Consider the following 18,735-nt stretch of genomic DNA (forward strand, 5'->3'; position numbering starts at 1 on the left):
GTGCACTCAACATTGGCGCTGGCACACAAATCAATTGGCAAAAGTTCCGGCACCCTTCCAAAACGTTTCCAGCGGCTTGTATGAGAGAGCATCACAGGAACATGAAAAAGGTGGATTGAAGACCAAAGTGAATACCACGATAATTGGAAACCTCGAAATTGTGAAAAATTAAAAAAAATACTTTGAATTGGAGTGGAAGCATCATTTCTGCTTGTCTGTAGGCACACTGAAGGGCTTCGTATGAATACTGGCTTTTTTTTGTGGACATGCATACCATCGATGCTGATTATTGATGTAATTTCCGTTAGTATGCCATTCAGCAACATTGTCATATTTCTTGCAGTGTCGTCTGTTGCCATAGCACTGAAGCCTATGTGATCATGCTGCAATTTATAAAGGCAGCCTTGTGAGCCAATTAACATCTGTGTGTACCTTTGCAGCCAAACCAGAAATGCATGTCTGTGGCAATGGCAGAATGCTTTTTTCTCTAGCCTAAGTGGTCGCACCACATGGTGCCACTATTGTATCAACCATATGAAGCCAACAGACAGGGAAAGCATAGAGGAAATTGTTGGTAGTTTTTGTTTTACCTGGCATGGCAAAATGGTAAGGGAAATGAAAGTGGACGAAAAAGCAACCTGCCACCAGTGGGAGCCGATCCCACAAGCTCCGCATTACATGTGCATTGCACTAGTAATGAGGTATGTTGGAATGAAATGTATGCATCTTTAATCTAATCAGAGGAAACAGGTGCTGCATCCTTAAATAGTACCAAACAGTACACACACTGTCCAATGCTATGTCTAAAAAAAATTATTGCGATACGAATACTGGAAAAGTCTGGCTTCTTGATGGGTGCAGCATGCTTTAGTACATGTCCTCTGTGGATGGGGGAAAGTTCGTGCATTTTTGCTTCAATTTTGTGTTTATAATGTGCAGTTGACAATGTAAACTATTAGAAAAATACTTGGATTTTTTATAGCGACTATTCGATTCGAGACCTGAATCGTCTAGGACAACATTAGATTCATTATTTAAATGTTTTTTATATTTACACACACCCTGTGCTTCACTAAAGCTTAATTTCAGGCTGTTTTGTGGGCCAAAATTTAATGATGGAATGTGGACTAAATTTTTTGAGGTTGCTTCGTAGATGAGAACCAGTATTTTAGAAAAAGGTAGTGTTATTTCTTAAGTTTCTTTTGCAAAAAAAAAAAAAAAACTATAAAAGTCCTAATGCGTCAGTAAGAGCAGTATGATGGGCCCAATGAGTGGGGCTGATGCATTTCTTGAATTTAGCTAATGGTGGGCTGGTGTAGAATAACAGAGGACAGTCTGCTTGGGCTTTGCTGGGTACAACATGCACTGGCCGTTTGTAGTAAATACCTTGCGCTACTGCCTGGCACTTAGGCAGCGAGTGCTGCGAGGCTTCAGTGTTAACATTTTCTTCTCTTTATTTCAGCACACTCAAGTTGTGGGACTACAGCAAGGGCAAGGTGAGTTTGCTGCTGTCGCGACACACTGGAAGTGCACAGTGATTGATGCAGCCGTGCCGAGATATGTGCAGTGGCCCATTATGAGGGCTGGCAGGTTGTACTGGGCAAGGTTACTGACAATGTTTTTTGTCCTTCAAATCAATAATTAAGTAATTCTAGAGTGAGCAGTAAATAAAATAGCAGTCACCTTTTCATTTCAAAGGAAGACTAGGCCAGGCATGAAGGTCACATGATGATCACCACATGGCGAAAGCCACGACTCCTGTGGGGGGGGGGGGGGGGGGGGGGGGCGGCGGCGGCTTCTGGCTGTGCTCAATCTGATTAAAGCCACCTCCATCCGTATTTGTCAATACTGTGAGTCCTTTGGTAAACAAGACGATGTACTGGATCATCAATACAATCAGTAAATGATTCTAGTTCCAATCTGGCAATAATGAGTACTTCTGCACACAACTTGCTGCATTTGTCTTGTAGGTAAAGGACATTCGGAAGTATATTGTGTCCTAGTAGCTAAGTCCTGGTTAGTTGTGTGTATTTGTTACATATCATGTAGCTAACTTTCTAGGCTTTCTTAAGTGCTTTTTGTAAGGACTTGAAATTTTATCTGCATATTCGACGGATGGTCTGACGAGTTTTGAAAGCAGTTAACTTTTGCATATTTTAATTGGAAATGCATGGGCTTTCTGGGATATTGCACACTTGAGCTTACTTTCTAGCTAGAGGTATATTGGCACTCTAAACCATGTATCTGTTGCAAATGTTATGTTTTTTTTTTCTTTGTTTGATTTTGTAATTCATTTTTGGCACCGCTCGCAAGGTCATCCACTGTTGCTTGAGTTCAGCTGGCTTGCTGAAGCATTGTGCATGTCTTGTGCACCAATCAAGCATTCTCTCTGCAGTGTCTCAAGACATACACAGGGCACAGGAATGAAAAGTACTGCATCTTTGCAAACTTCTCTGTCACTGGTGGCAAGGTGAGAATTCGTTTTTCCACCTCTAGAGTAGGTATGGTTCACAAAAAGTTGTGCAGAAACCACAATTTACAATATAAGCCTTTTTGAAAACTATGAGCGAAACAAAGTAAAAGTGGGAGCCAACGTTTCGACAAGTGGACTTGTCTTTTTCAAGGTAACATATGCTTTCCTCGGCACAGTATATATAGGTAGGGTTCTTCTAAAAGCCGGTGACACAGCAGTGTGTCAGCCAAGCATGTCAACGGCCATGTGCCCAGCACCCCTCTATTATCTGCTTCGCTGGAGGTCAGTAGGCTATTGTCTCTCTGAAAGAGGCAATAGGAGCGGCAGGAAATGGTTCTCGTGGAAAAAAATAAAAACAAATATATAAATAAAAGGGAAAGAAAGGGAAAAAAAGACACTAAGCAACTGATCGCAAATAACTAACTGTAAATACTTACACTATAGCTATAGCTTGAAATTTAGCATAGCGAATAGATTCCAAATCTCCCTTTGAAACGTTTGTTTATTGGTTGCAACGTCTTGAACTTATGGATTAGGTATGATTCTCTGTATTTTCTTCCTCATTCAGAACGGAAATTTCACTGTAGTATGTATAGTTTAAGTTCATCAAAGTTATGACATGGTTGGTTGAAATGCTCGGAGGCGGCTTTGGGAAGCTTTTTAGCTGTGTCCACGCGATGTGTTTAATCTGACGTTCATTGAGTGTCCCATTTCACTGATACAGTGAAAGCTCGTTAATTCACAACTCGTTAATTGGAGATTTCGGATAACTTGAACTATCTGCCGCGGTCCTTCCAACAGTATATTGAAAGCAATATGTAACACATCCTGCTTATTCATAGTGAAGTCTGCACTGCCACCAATAATTTGAACTCCGTGCCATTGTGGATGGAGAGAGTGCTAGTGCGCGGGAGCACGTTGGCAACGCTGGCATCGCCACGCCGTGCAGCTAACTGCTATGCTTTTTCAATCAGTGGCAAGGACGATAACATTGTCACCGCGTACCATGTTCTTTGTGTACGAGCGAAAGTGTGCGAGGGTGAGCGGGCGAACGCGGCTGAATCACGCGTGCGCGAGCGAGGAAGGCGGGGTGGAGTGCGCCCTCTTATGTCACATGCGAGGGTGAGTCGAGGGAGGGGGACATCCTTCTCTGGCGGCTGCTGCTTAGAGCGCGACCTTGCAGGCGCCGTATCTAGAAAGCGATCTGTGACGTGGCCAAAGTGGATGCCCATGTGGGCCTCGTCTTCAAAGCAATCTGCGATGTTTGCAGAGTGCACGTAGTGCCGGTAGCTTTGTATGCGATGCGCTTTCTACGTTTCGTTCGCGTTGAAGCAAGAGCTGTACGAAGGTCAATTCACTTGCTGCTATTGCTGCGTTTCCTCACTCCAGCGTTTTTCACTGAGTTTCCACAGTCATCGAGCGAGATGTGTTCATGGTTACCTGCTCTTGTTAATTTAGTTAGTAAGCAAATGTTTACATATACGGCCGATACTTCGTTTTTTGGGTGAAACTGCGACATTTTTTTTTCTCTGCGCCAGTCAGCGCGACGAACGCACGGATGGAGCAAGAGCTATCTTGACGTCGGGCACGTAGGACCGCGTTGGCTGCGTCCGGTTGGTTACATTGGCTGCGGCAGTGCTTCAATGTATAGATGTTGTTCACGCCAACATGATGCAGCATGTGCACACACATGCTCACACCACGTCGGGCTTAAAAGCGCTTTAACCGAGCGATTTTTTTCTGACTTGCATTCGTTTGAATTTTGTATGTCAGTTTGAAGGTGCCTGCAGGTTTTGCACCTGGGGTGACATGCTTTTGTTACGGGGAAATGATGATGGCAGACTTTTGCGCGCACTAACATGTCTTTAGGGTGGTGATAGGTAACCCTTGGTGCATCCAGGAACGCTTTTCTCAGACGCTCGCTACTTGATAATATTGGGGGGTATTTTCGTAGGATGCTGTTTGTTTTGGAGGGCATTAGAATATTTTGTTATAAAGGCTGGCGACCTGTCAGATTCTCGTGTAGGCTGTTTCCTGGCTAATTCTGACTGCCTCTCCAATCTTGACGCAACATCATAAGCTCTGTCGAGAGCAACTTGTGGGTAGTTTCTTTCTTCTAGCGTTGATTTAAGGCCATTTAGATGGTGGATATAAACATTGTCTTTGCTGCAGATTCTTCTTATTCGTTTCGCTTGTCCAACAAAAATTTCTTGCTTGCAGTGTCGTGGGTGATGACTGTTGTTGTGGCTCAGGTAGGGCTTCAATTTCTCCACATGCACAATATTTCTTCCTATGCTATCGGCAAGTTCGATCTTGTAGTTCGCAGGAGACAGTCTGTTCACTGTCTTGGGGGGGTTGTCTTCTTACGAACACAACGTCTTTGCGGTGCTTGTTGAAGTTGTCTTTTTGTTTTTCTTGCGCCAGTCTGATGTACGTGGCTGCAAGCTCTCTAGCTTCTTGCAGTCTTTTGCGCACTACCATGCCATAACTGAACTCTTCTTTCAGTTTTCCAAGTTCTCGTCGGCTGTAAACAATGTCTAGTGGAAACACTGCAGCACTACCATACACAAAGAAGAATGGAGTTTCGCCAACTGTTTCCTGGTACCCAATGTTGTAGCAAAATACAACATGTGGGAGTACCATAGGTCGCGACACATACTCATGAGTGCACTAACTTACACTCACTCACACTCATTTAAAAGGTGTGAGTGTGAGTGAGTGCCAGTTAGTGTGAGCGGAGGTGAGCGCAAGTGCGAGTGCCAGTGAGTGTGAGCGGAGCTGAGTGTGAACAAGAGCGAGTGCTTGTGAGTAAGTGAAAGTGAGTGTCAACGTGGGGAGTGCCTGTGAGTGAACATGAGTGCTTTTGTGTGGAAATGAGTGTTAATGTGGTGAGTGTGTGCGAGTGAGTGGAGGTGAGTGTGAAACGTGAGTGTGGATGAGTGGAGGTGAGCCTGAACGTGAGTGCGGGTGAATGCGAGTGAGTGCTCATGAGTGTTAGTAGACGTGAGTATGAATGTGGGTGAGTGTATCATGGCTAGCACAACAATTGAAGACGTCTAAAGTTAAGAGTGGAATGCGATTGCGTAAACATGCTACATTCGCATTGGAAATCATAGGAGGTTGTTGTTGGCAAGACCCTATCGAAGGGGAAGTGGACGCAGCATCGAAGGCACACGCGTGTGCCCCATGCAAACTTTTTTTTTTTTTCATATAAAACCCCGATTAATAGCGTGCGCACCATCGACCGACAGTGGCTGAATGGGCAATCATGCTGGTCTCGCAACCCATAGTTCCTGGGGTTGAATCCCTGGCTCGCAATTTTATTTTCAGGTTGTCTATTTATTTATTGCTTTTATCGGAAATTTTCGCTCACGGCCAACAGATGCGGACAACGGCGACGACGGATTTTCTGTGAAACGAGCTTCTAAACGTTATCGCATTAAAAAAAAGCGATCTGTCTTATTCAATGATACATCGTCATCTGAACAATCAGAAGTTAAAGTGGAAGAAGTCAACATCCTATGTCATGGTCACCGCTCGTGCACTGCCATTCACATTACCGTGACATGCACATGCATTTGTTCTGTGAATATGCGATCGTTCGCAGGTGCTAGAAAGCGCGACTCGACTTGATATTTCAAATGTGTTTTAGTGCCCAGAGTATCAGTTGATACGAATGAGCTAAGCAATCATCTGTTCTCGTTGATGGAAGTGGAACGGCTGCCAGTGGATGTACAGTTGGGAGGCATGCGAGTGAGAAGACTGAATTGGTCTTTGAGCAACACTTACTCATTCTGTGCGGATTCATATCAGCAATGTCACTACAAGAAAAGCTCTCCCGTTGAAAGTTCACTGTTAGCGAAAATTTTTATATTGGGGTGCGTATTTGCACGTCACGCCCGTTTATTTTTTCTCAGCTTTCACTTTCACTTTCCAATGTACATTAGTGTCAACGCGATGCATTTGAGTGCTCGAGAAGACAAACCCAGTTGTTACGGCGTGCCTTCATTCATTGTTTACTTAGTTTGTCACATAAAGTTTTTTTTTGTGTAATGCATAGAAAACAACTCTTTCTCTTGTTTCAAATACATGAGTGACTACTTGCTTGTGCACTAAGCGTACACTAGCTCAGCTAATTAATTTTCATGGTTCGTGCACTAAATAAACAACTAAACAAAAAGTGCAACTGTTAGCACGAGCGCGAAACGCAGACATTCAAAATCGGGCATGGGAAGACCTTTGCTGATGGCGCCAAAAGGCTGGGAAGCGTAAGGCTTAATGAGAGCAGCATTCCGGGCAAGTTGGTAATCCACTACTCAAATGATATTGCGCAACAAAAAACGACACTGACGTGAGTGGATGACGCACCAAGCGTCCTCTCACGTCCTCGTCCTCTCACGTCAGTGTCGTTTTTTGTTGCGCAATATCATTTGAGTAAGTGTAAGGCTCCTTGTCTTTAGAGAGGCGCCGACAAGTTGCCGAGACACTATCGTGTGTGTGTGCGTCTGTGTACCAGCAGCACCTACTCGTCCTTCGGACGCTCAACCCTTCTCCTCGTCTGCCGACGCGACAAGTTGGCGCCAGGTGCTTGCAGGTGTGTACATGAGATGGTTATGTCCATTTATGGTCCGATCTTGTGCCTGCATTCCTGATTGGACGAAGCCGTGCTAGGGTGACCTAGAATACTGGGAGGGTGATGCTTTTGCAGAGAACTGCCTCGTCGCAACGCTGCTTTGCCGGACCCGCGGGCTTTCTCCGCTGTGAAAGCTGCGCCAAAGCGGCGGGCGTCTGCTATGCACTTCATATTTTGGTTGCTATTAGCTGACATTGCGATAATTTAGCTCCTATAATATACTACGTAATTGCAAGGTAATACTGCAGCAACTCTCCACACAGAGAACGCGTTTGTGTACTGTAAATACGAGGATTCTGTATATTTCCTTCTATGCTTGCAGGTTTGTCACCGCAATGGTCCGCATTTACGGGGCTGTTTCAGGCACACATTCAGCATGCACTTCATTGTGAGCGGAGGTATTTTAATTTAGTTCAGTGTGCCATGACGAACGTAAACATGCTGCAAAATAGAATAAACACGAGATGACGCGCATAACCAGGAGAACAAAGGAGATATAAACAGCTTGCTCATGCTAACGCTTTGCGCCTTTCATTTACTTTCATTTCATGCATTGGATTTGCTTTACAAGACTGCCTCCCACGCTCTGCTGTTTCCTCCTTAACAAAAGTAAATTTAGCAATTTATTCCGTATGCTCACCATTTCGTACATAGCAACTGTACTTGCTGATCAGTTAATACGTAGTTGTAATTACATATTGATAATTATAAGGACATAAACTTTTCACATTTTACTGCCATTGAAGGCAATAGCAGTACTGATATTTAAAGTTAATAGAAATATTTGTAGTGCATCAAAGGTGGTAATTTAATGCAAACACATACATCATCATGCGCAATAAATGCTTGCTAGTTTACGTAACAATCCTACATTATACAATAAATTATGCTTACAACTATCCCACTGGCGGGCCATTTGCATATGATAGCATGAGACAAGTTACATGTTGATGATTCAAGAGAGGACTCGCCGATTATATAACAAGGCTGTTGTAACAGTTAAACTTTCACAAAACAAATGCGTAAACGGCTGGGCCAGTAATAGCTCTATGTTCATTTCTATCTAGAAAAAAAAGAAATTGTACAAATGGAAAGTTTCCTAAAAGGAGGAGGGGCCGGAAGAATGCAGGTGACGCAGATGTAAGATTCAATGCTTCTGCCAGATTCAACGGATGTCTCCGCATTATATCACGTTGAGACCTTGTTCCTTTCTCTCTTCTCATTCACCTATCATACGTAACGCCCCTGCATCTTTCTAGTTATATGGCGTAATCTTAGTAATGTCGTCTCCACATTACATCATCATGTCCAGTCTCCTAACCTTTCTCGCTTCTCATATTGAGCTATCATATGGTGTAATGTCGTCCCCACATTGCATCACCGCTCCTTATGTTTCTTTACTTTCTCAATTCTCTTTGCTCATTCCGTAGTTACGCGCCTCCGCCACATTGCTAGGCATTGCATCAATTGAGAGCCAAGTGTACTCGCTGCACTTCTTGATAAAGATGATGCAGGTGGTGCAAAGCCAGATGAACATGGCTGGATCAAAAGGCTGATAGAAGAAGGCAACCTTTCCGGCGCAGAAGTGTATCACACCGAACGCATGTCTCAAAAAAGTGATGAAAGGGTAATTTTTTACATTTGAGGCTATGTGACTAGGAAGTTCATTGTGAAAACAAAGTGGGAACACTGTCGCCATATTCTACTAACCAAGAAAGAATACGTTAGTTAGCTGAGCGCTTAAAGATGGACAAGTTCCATGCCGTACCTGACCATTGAAGTTTAATAACCTCCAAGTGTCTCGCATAGAAATTGAACACAAGAAAACTACAGCGCGTAGCAGACACCGCGGGCTTCCCGCTTGCTTCCCGAGCGCAGAGAGCCCACGGGTCTGGCAAAGCATCGGCGTAGTGCGGCAGTTACCCGCAAAGACCTCACGCGGGAGCCAGCACTTTGGACACTCTCGCAGTATTCCAGGCATGGACAACTTTGGGTGGCAGTGAAGGGAAAGCTACGGAGGGAAAGCGCGCACAAGTGAGAGCACTTCTCATGGTGCTTCTAAAAAGAGTCCAGTGTTTTCATCCACGTTTGTTTAAGCTCTGGAACAGAATACATAAACACCTTATTAGCAAAAGTTAACCCTTTCGCTGTCGGACCTTTCTGGCCGTGACGCACCCCCATTGTCTGCTTGGTTTCAGGGAACGAGCATAACAGGGAATGAACAAAGCAATTTATTTTTGATTATGATTGGTATACAAATAACATAGTCATTGGAATATGCACATTTCATTGTTCTGCAGCTGTTGTTAGTAAACATCTTCATCATCAACCTGACTAAAACATTCATTCAACATCCGAATCTGACGTTGCGGAACTCTCCTCTTCCTCAGATGAGACGCTGTCAGAGTCCGAATCCGAGCTCGGCTCGTATTCTAAATGGAAAGAGCCACCGCTCCAATGAGCAAGCGAAGGTCCCGTGCGCTCAGCCATCCGAAAGTAACCGCGCGCAAGGAGGATGCACTTTCAGTCGCCTGGCAACGGAGAGAAATGGGACGTTGTGTGATCAAGAAGACAGAGGGAGATGGAAAAAGGCTAAAATAAAGTTTGAGAGGCTTTACGTTTACTGCTGCAAGCCGGAAGCGAGGGTGCGGCGAGAGAGCGAAAGCAGCAATCGAGTCATGTGTCGATCCCTTTTCGGAGAGGCAACGGCGCCGCGTGCCCCTGAACTTGACGCACCGTAGCAGCTACACCAACAGAAGAAAAATAAACCTTCAAACCAGCGGAGATGGCAGAACAACCCTTGAACCCATAACCACACGCGCACGACGCATGATCCAGCGAATGCAGAGCGCCTGCGCCACTCAGCAAAGGGAGAGGGGGGAGTGGCAGTCGCACCGTACTCTTAAATACATGCACCAACAAAGTGCGGGGCGAAAATACGAACTTGTAGAAAGATTCAACAGATCGCGCGGCCAGTCCAGGAGCGCCAGCTTTGCGCTCAGGCACGAAATTTTGAATGCACGATAGAGAATGTACCGGTACGTCAGTGACACTGTGGGGGGGAAGCGTGAAGACATACCGGTATGTCCGTGACAGCGAAAGGGTTAAATAAAATAAAACGCACCACTGAATGTGAAGGTTTACGTATTTTGTGGCTTTTCCCTTCCACGTCTGGGCAAACGCGAAACCGTCGCACATGAAGCTGCGTCGTTGAGCATCTTTTCCGAGCAACCAAAAGCACTGTCAAACGCTGGCGGACTACTTGGCGCCGTAACACGTGCAGCAGCCATATGCCCATAGCTTTCCCTTCATTGTGACAGAAAGTTGTCTGCGAGTATAGTTCACTTTAACCAGAGTTTCATACAATAATTACTAGAGGGAACTCTGGAAGTAGTGTCTACGCGAGCTGCAGTGGGAGCGGTTGTACCAACGTGGGAATTATGGGAAGTACATGGATTTGCCTAAACTTCGTCATCCTGGCTTCAAACGGCTTTGCGACTTTGTAAGCTCATCATTTTCAACAATTTACTGTGTACTAAATAATTAAATTTACATTACTAAAATTGTCTGACTGCAGGATTCGAACACAGGACCTCTAGCACAGAAGCCTGATACTGAAACCATTAAACAACGGATGCATGCATCGATAGGCGATGTGAAACACCCTTATGAATTTATTGCGGGCATGCCAGTGCCTTGAGGCGCTTGGCGCATTTCGATTTGGGCACCTCGACAAGCTCAGTCGTTGCAATTAGTGCTGATTGAGCGTGTTCGCACAGTCTTCTGCACTTCAAAGAGTATAGATTGCTCTGAAATTTATGACAATGAAGGCACATAAAGCGTAGTAAACAAAGTCGCAATACATCTGAATCCACAAGCACGAAGTTCAGACAAATCCACGTACTTCCCATCGTTCACATGGTTGGTCAACGACTGCAGTGCCAGAGCTCCCTCTATATCATAAGAAGCCAACGAACATTGACACCAAGGACAACATAGGGGAAATTACTTCTGCTTAATAAATTAAATACAGAAACAATAAATTAATGGAAATGAAAGTGGATGAAAATGCAACTCGCCGCAGGTGGGGAACGATCCCACATTTCCCCACCTTGTAGGATTCGTCGGACGATCTCGCCGCTGCCATTCAGATGTAAGATTTGGCAGACGTAGCTGTAGGAAGGAGCTTGACTCTTCGTCGGGACTTACGAGAGCAGAATTTATTTACATGTTATTTACAGTTGAACATGAGATACATCGACAGTCTAGCGTGACTCCCAAATGGGGCTCGCAAGACGAGCATACAGCAAACAAGCACACAGCTCACGAGTACATTTTGAGCACGACAACGACCACATTCTAGCAGCCGATAATCGCTGCTTATAAGCACTCTGCTCGACGTCATAGTTCGACGTCATTGAAGATGACCCGCCCTTTTGGAGGAGGAGGGCTCACATACACGTGCCGCACATACACACAGGTGTAATGGTCCGGAGCCGACGTCAGAGGGGCTTCGTAGAACTCGGAGCTTTCCCGGGTGGCGCGCCCGGGTAGCACATTGTCTGGTGTCTCGAAAAGTGCATGGGAAGGAGCCTTTGACGGTGTTCCCGTGGCAACTCCCCCACTCATAGCAGAACAGGGCGGCGTTGTCGTGTTGCACACAAAGCTTGCTTCCTCGAACTCGGAGCCGTCCCGGGTGGCGCGCCCGGGTAGCACATTGTCTGGTGTCTCGCAAAGCGCATGGGGATGTTCCGCCAATTACCTCCCCTCGAGAACTCCCCTGAACTGACCCCTCGCCACGTGGCTGCCGGTTATCCGCAGTTCTCTGAAGTGCGCCACTGTCCCGGTTGGATCGGAACACTTGCAGCGGGCTGAAATAGCTGCAGGCCGATCCTAACAACCTGTGGCAAGTTGTTTTTTCATCCACTTTCATTTCCATTAATTTATCGTTTGTTTATCTCATTCCGCACAAGTAATTTCCCCTATGTTGTCCTTGGTGTCAGTGTTAGCTTCTTATGATATGACCAATAAAAATCTGGACCCTCGGTTAATCCCCTTTCTTCGAGTTTCTTCTAGTATGTTGTAAGAAACTCTTGACTCTAACTGTGCTCGTGTTCCATACAGACATGTGAACCTCCGCATGGCTCCCATTGGTCGAGTTAATGCAGCTGCTCTTTCTGACGCTAACGCCAAGGCGTCCTTCAGTTACAGCCCTTTTGGGCGGGTGATACTTTATGAAACTGGCGGCGGACATGGTTGTTTGCGTCGTCATGGCAACAGGAACAGCAGCTGCGCGACACCTCCTCTCCAAAGTAGCTTTTTTTAAAAATTATTATTGTACCGACTTGTCTGGCTCGCTACCTGCTTTCCCCCTCATGCCGCATGCACAGCTTTTTTTTTTCTTTTGCCTGTGCCCGTGACACATTCTTTTTTATGCGCGCATGCTATGCTACGAAATAGCTTTTTTTTTTTTTCATTCGAATACACACCGAATAAACTACACGCCACGCGCAAGTACACAAATAACGCCAATGCCACCTTCAAAGCATAAAGATGCATTGGAATTGTTTGTTCCAGACTCCAGTGCTGTGAAGACAACCCCGTACGGGATATGAAGAGAGAGCATGCGGCTCTTTAGATAAGAACTCTGCTTCTAACTTTTGTAGTTGCTGGCATACACTACACTGCTCAGTTACTTGATGTTCACTTGCCCGTAGCGATGTATTAAACCAGTTTGTTTTACGTAGTCTCGTCTACGTGCTGTTCCCTCCTCGATGATCAATGAGGGGCAAGCTCCGAGCGAACCCTGTTGAGGTTGGCGGCCAATCGAAGTCGTAAAGTTGTTCAAATATAAAGGGTTAGTAACATGAGGACTAAGTTCATTCTGTTCCCTAATTGTTTTAAGGAAATATGAATATTTAAAGCAAATTGAAATAAAGCTGTATTCATTACGTGCTGTAGAGTGCTTGTGACGTGTTGACCTAGAACGATTCGAAGAACTTCGTACGGATGTGTCAATGGTTTTGTCACCATGAATAAATTGAAACAAAAACTTTAGTTGTGCTAGTTTTGCCCTACTTTGCAGTGTTAATAAACCAGCTCTTTTTAATAATTCAGTCGATGAAACCGTTAACTTGTATTTATTATAAATGAACCTTATTGCCTTCGTCTGCACCCCCTCTTACGAGATCTGTTGTGTACGTAAATCAAACAATACTGGCGTACTCCAGCACTGGTCGAACAAGCTTCTTGTAGGCTAGCAGATTTGTGTCCGCTGGCGCAGGACGATGACTTCTCATGACGAAGACGATGTCTTCTCAGAAAGATGAATTGCTTTAGTGCCCATCATGTATAGTACTCACGGAATGAAATAGGACACGGAGCATTTAGTAGAACCCTACATATGTGCAACGTTTGCGAGAGCACCATGTCATGTCGCTAGGAATTTGGTCACCAAACGTGACGAGGACTCCGGTGTAAGCGTTCGCGCCAAAATTACGTCAATGTGACACGAACTGCAGCCGGTTGAAACGAAAGTATGCGCGCTACTTAGCCCTAAATTGACGAGTTTCATTCCGTGAGCACTGTACATTGATTTCCACTTGAGGTTATGTTGTTAACATGGGTTTCCCATCGGAGAGCGCGTGTTAAAGTGGCACCTAAATATTTACCCTGAAATACACAAGTGAGAGGTGTGTCATTACTAATGTAAGTAAAATCAGATATCTGCTTCTTTCTGCTTACTGTTAGTGTTTCTGATGTTTGGGCATTTAGTCATCTGCCACTCCTGACACCAAGAAAAGGTAGAATTTTGTATATCGTGATCATCCTTGCAATTAATATTGCAGTACGAAAAACAATCAGCGAATAGACAGATGTTACCATGTTATCGGGAAGGCAAATAATTTATGTATATTAAAAATAAAACTGGGCCCAAAGCACTGCATTGGCGCACTCCAAATATAGCAGGTGCTAAATTGGAAGCTTCGTTGCACGAATGTGCACGAATTGTGAGAGTCAGAGGGCAGCACACTCGCTCACGAGTGAACTCGCTCACATTCGCACTCATTTCAAAGGCGTGAGTGCGAGTGAGTGCCAGTGACTGTGAGTGGAGATGAGTGTGAGTGCCAGCGAATGTGAGTGGAGGTGATTGTGAGTTAGTGTGAGTGAATGTGAGTGCGAGTGAATGTGAGCGGAGGTGAGTGAGTACCAGTGAGTGGAGGTGAATGCGAGTGCGAGTGAGTGCCAGTGGAGGTGAGTGAGTGCTTGTGAGTGTGAGTGGAGGTGAGCGTGAACGTGAGTGAGTGTGGGCCCTGGAAAAATTATGGTGAGTGAGTATTCTCCCACATTGCTGACCTACGGGGAGTACATCGGCCCACTTTTCTCGTCCGGCGGTAGTCATGGCAATCATCTGCTTGATTGTCTTGTTGGCTCTTTCGCACAAGCCGTTCGCTGCAGGATGGCATGCAGTAGTGGCAGCACGTGTGATGCCGCGTTGCTTGAGATAAGCTTCAGTAGAACGCACCATCATTTGAGTACCGTGATCTGTAATGATTGTGGTTGGGCATCTGTACTTCAAAACGATTCTCCTCTCATTTAACTTTTGAACTGTTGTAGCTTCTATAGTCCCCAAGGGTTTTGCCTCAGCGAACTTTGTGAGGTAGTCAATGGCTACGATGATATATTTATATCCTCTAGAGGCCATGAAGGGTCTTACTATGGCCATCACAATTGTATGGAAAGGGCTGTGCACCTCTGTTGGTTGTAGTAATCCATAAGGGACTGATGTCGACATCTTCATCCTTTGACAAAGGTCATAGTGGGTCACATACCGTTTAACATCTGTATAAAGCTTTGGCCAGTGGTATTTGGACCTCAGCGCTTCGAATGTTCTGATCCCCATGTGGCCATTGTACCTTCCTTCATGCATTTTTCAAAGTGCCTCAGCTTATCACTGAGAAGGAAGGCAGAGGAGAAATAGACTGCTGACCAGACCTTGATCTCCTGTAGAACACCTCATTGTGCGTCAAAAATTTCTTTTAGGCCCATTTGTGTTGCTTCTGTGTGCCCAACGCACCATTCAGTAAATCCAGGACTTTAGCACAGGTTGTGTCCTGGCGCTATTTGTCACCCATGTTGCCACAGTATCGCAATGATGAATAGGATACAGTAAGGATTTGGCTTTTCTTTGAAATAATGGGAGGTATCCATGAGAGACAATCTGGTGCACTGTGCAGGATTCCTGATTTGTAGGTGACATCAAAGTCGAACTTCTGTAAAACCAGCGACCAACAAAAAAGACATTGGTTACCTTCCTTGTAGTGCAAAATCCAGCAAAGGGCATGGTGATCACTGGCCTGTCAAGTATGGCCGCAACTGTTCTAATGCCCATTTCACGGCAAGAGCTTCCAGTTCTGTCGAAGAGTAATGAAGCTCTGCTCAGGTATAACACAGGGCGATGTCGTCGCTCTGCATCCTCTTGCAGCAACAGACATCCTAAGCCGAGACGAGATGCATCTGTGTGTATTTGTACACAGAGTTCTGGCTTCTCCGAGAACAGCTTTAAGGACAGGTGGCCTATACAAAGTGCACTTTTAATGTCTCAAATGCCACTCTCTGATCCTCTTCCCAGGAAAAGGCAGAATTCTTCTTCAGGAGGGATCATAAGGTGCAGCAATAACGCTGTAATTAGGGATAAACTTCCTGAAGTGTGACGTAAACCCCATGAATGATTGGAGTTCCTGCGCGGTTCGAGGAGGCCGGAACATCTAAACAGATGCCAGTTTCGATGGGTCAGGACTTGCACCATCTTTTGTAACAACATGCCCAAGGTAATTAATAGCAGTGCAAAAGAAAACTTTCTGTGGTTTAAACTTCGAAGCTGCTTTCTGGAACTTTGAAAAGGTGTCCCTCCGGTGCGAAATGTGGTCTTCAAACGTCCGACTGAAGACTGCAATCGTCCATGTAGACGAGGGCATTGTCGTACTTAATTCCATCAATGATTGTATCCATGGCTCGTTGACATGTGAAAAGAGCACCTTTAAGGCCAAACGGCATCCATAGGAATTCATAGAGACCCCAAGGTGTCACAAAAGCCCTCTTCTGTATGTCTTGTGTATGCATGGCTATCTGATCAAAACCAGACACCAAGTCCATGACAGAAAAGTACTTGCTCCCGGTGAGCGCCTGCAGGGCATCTTCAGTCCTTAGAAAGGGGTAAACAGTATCTCCAGTCACTTTGTTGAGCCATTGATAATTGATGCACATGCACGTTGTCCCGTCTTTCTTCGCTACTATGACCAGCGGCAATGCCCAAGGACTCCGAGGAATCCGGGGTATGTTGACATTGATGAGGTCTTCACTCTTCACGAGGTCACGCTGCGCAGGAGACATTCTGCGAGGTCATTGGGAGATGGGCTTTGCGTCCCCGCTTGGAATGCAATGTTGCTCAACTTTGCAGGAGCCTGCATCCGTACTTGATTGTGCAAAGCAAACAGCATATTGCGCTAACAACTCCGTCACGACCTGCAGCTCACTTGAGGATAACATTGTTCCAATGTTAAAGTTGACGTCACCAATTTGGATTGAGCGATGCTACGGGCCATCAGCTGCATAAGCTGGTGGTTTATCAAGGTCCTCAGGAGAAGGAAGGCATCAAATTCGGAGGATCTGTTGAGATTCTTCCACAAAGAGTTCAATGTCGTCTATTCCACTTGCTTCATCTACGACTCCAATTGTCATCTGAGATGGAAGCGGGATGGCTTGAGACAAACAGTTCAACGCCAAAACCTTTGCTACCTTTTCTGATGCATCTGTAATCAAGGGCTCCACAATGACTGAACAGCAGTCGTACAAGAGCTTTGTCCCTGTGATGACCATCACACAATCTTGTCTTTGGACATGCGATGCCAGTCCAGTGCAACTTTTGTAACATCTGTGGGAGCACACACAGCAAAGCTTTGTGAACCCCAGTCAATGATGGCTCTTGAGGCCCTTAGGAAGTCTTCGCCTAGAAGCACTCTGTCGTGAGGTAACCACGTAACCATGACAAATTCATGCTGCAATGTCTGGCTGTCGACTGTTGCAACAGTTCTGACTTGACTCAAGTTTTCCAAGTGATGGCCGCTTGCTCCTACCAAACGCAGGGATAAAAGCCCAATAGGTAGTTTCAGTCTCTCAACCGGTGGTGCAATAATCAAACATTTAATAGCTCCCAGGTCCAAGAAACAGCTCCTGAGAAAAACGGGCCACCCTGTATACGCAATGCCTCATGACCTCTAGTGTACCGGAATCTTGAAAGAATGCTAACGTAATCTTAATCCATAAGAAAGGGGATGCCAAAGACTTGAAAAATTTAGACCGATCAGCTTACTGTCCGTTGCCTACAGACTACTTACTAAGGTAATCGCAAATAGAATCAGGGACACCTTAGACTTCTGTCAACCAAAGGACCAGGCAGGATTTCGTAAAGGCTACTAAAGAATAGACCATATTCACACTAACGATCAGGTGATAGAGAAATGTGCGGAATTTAACGAACCCTTAAATATAGCTTTCATTGATTACGGGAAAGCATTTGATTCAGTTTAAACTCAGCAGTCATGCAGGCATTATGGAATTGGGGTGTAGTCGAGCCGTATGTAAAAAACACTGAAAAATACCTATAGCGGCTCCACAGCCACCGTAGTCCTCCATAAAGAAAGCAACAAAATCCCAATAAAGGAGGGCATCAGGCAGGGAGATACGATCTCGCCAATGCTATTCACAGCGTGTTTACAGGAGGTATTCAGAGACCTGGATTGGGAAGAATTGGGGATAAGAGTTAATGGAGAATACCTTAGTAACTTGCGATTCGCTGATGATATTGCCCTGCTTAGTGACTCAGGGGACCAATTGCAATGCATGCTCACTGACCTGGAGTGGCAAAGCAGAAGGGTGGGTCTAAAAATTAATCTGCAGAAAATTAAAGTAATGTTTGACAGTCTTGGAAGAGAACACCAGTTTACGATAGGTAGCGAGGCACTGGAAGTGGTAAGGGAATACATCCACTTAAAGCAGGTGGTAACTGCGGATCCGGATCATGAGACTGATATAATCGGAAGAATAAGAATGGGCTGGGATGCGTTTGGCAGGCATTCTCAGATCATGAACAGCAGGTTGCCATTATCCCTCAAGAGAAAAGTTTATGACAGCTGTGTCTTACCAGTACTCACGTACGGGGCAGAAACCTGGAGGCTTACGAAAAGGGCTCTACTTAAATTCAGGACGACGCAACGAGCTATGGAAAGAAGAATGATGGGTGTAAAGTTAAGGGGGGATAAGAAGAGAGCAGACTGGGTGAGGGAACAAACGCAAGTTAATGGCATCTTAGTTGAAATCAAGAAAAAGAAATGGGCACAGGCAGGGCATGTAATGAGGAGGGAAGATAACCGATGGTCATTAAGGGTTACGAACTGGATTCCAAGAGAAGGGGAGCGTAGCAAGGGGCGGCAGAAAGTTAGGTGGGCAGATGAGATTAAGAATTTGCAGGGACAACATGGCCACAATTAGCACATGACCGGGGTAGTTGGAAAAGTATGGGAGAGGCCTTTGCCCTGCAGTGGGCGAAGCCAGGCTGATGATGATGATG

At 45.3% G+C, this 18,735-nt stretch overlaps 1 protein-coding gene across 1 annotated transcript in view; it reads left to right on the forward strand.

The window, feature by feature from the left end:
• wds (WD repeat-containing protein wds) overlaps positions 1-18,735 on the forward strand; it is a 107,742-nt gene that overhangs the window by 82,803 nt on the left and 6,204 nt on the right. The window contains exons 11-12 of the mRNA XM_055063838.2: positions 1,463-1,496; positions 2,396-2,470. Of these exons, the coding sequence (XP_054919813.1) occupies positions 1,463-1,496; positions 2,396-2,470 (109 nt within the window). The remainder of the gene's footprint in view (positions 1-1,462; positions 1,497-2,395; positions 2,471-18,735) is intronic.

This window comes from Dermacentor andersoni, chromosome 1 (assembly GCF_023375885.2).
Source record: "Dermacentor andersoni chromosome 1, qqDerAnde1_hic_scaffold, whole genome shotgun sequence".
In the NCBI taxonomy this organism is placed as follows: Eukaryota; Metazoa; Arthropoda; class Arachnida; order Ixodida; family Ixodidae; genus Dermacentor; species Dermacentor andersoni.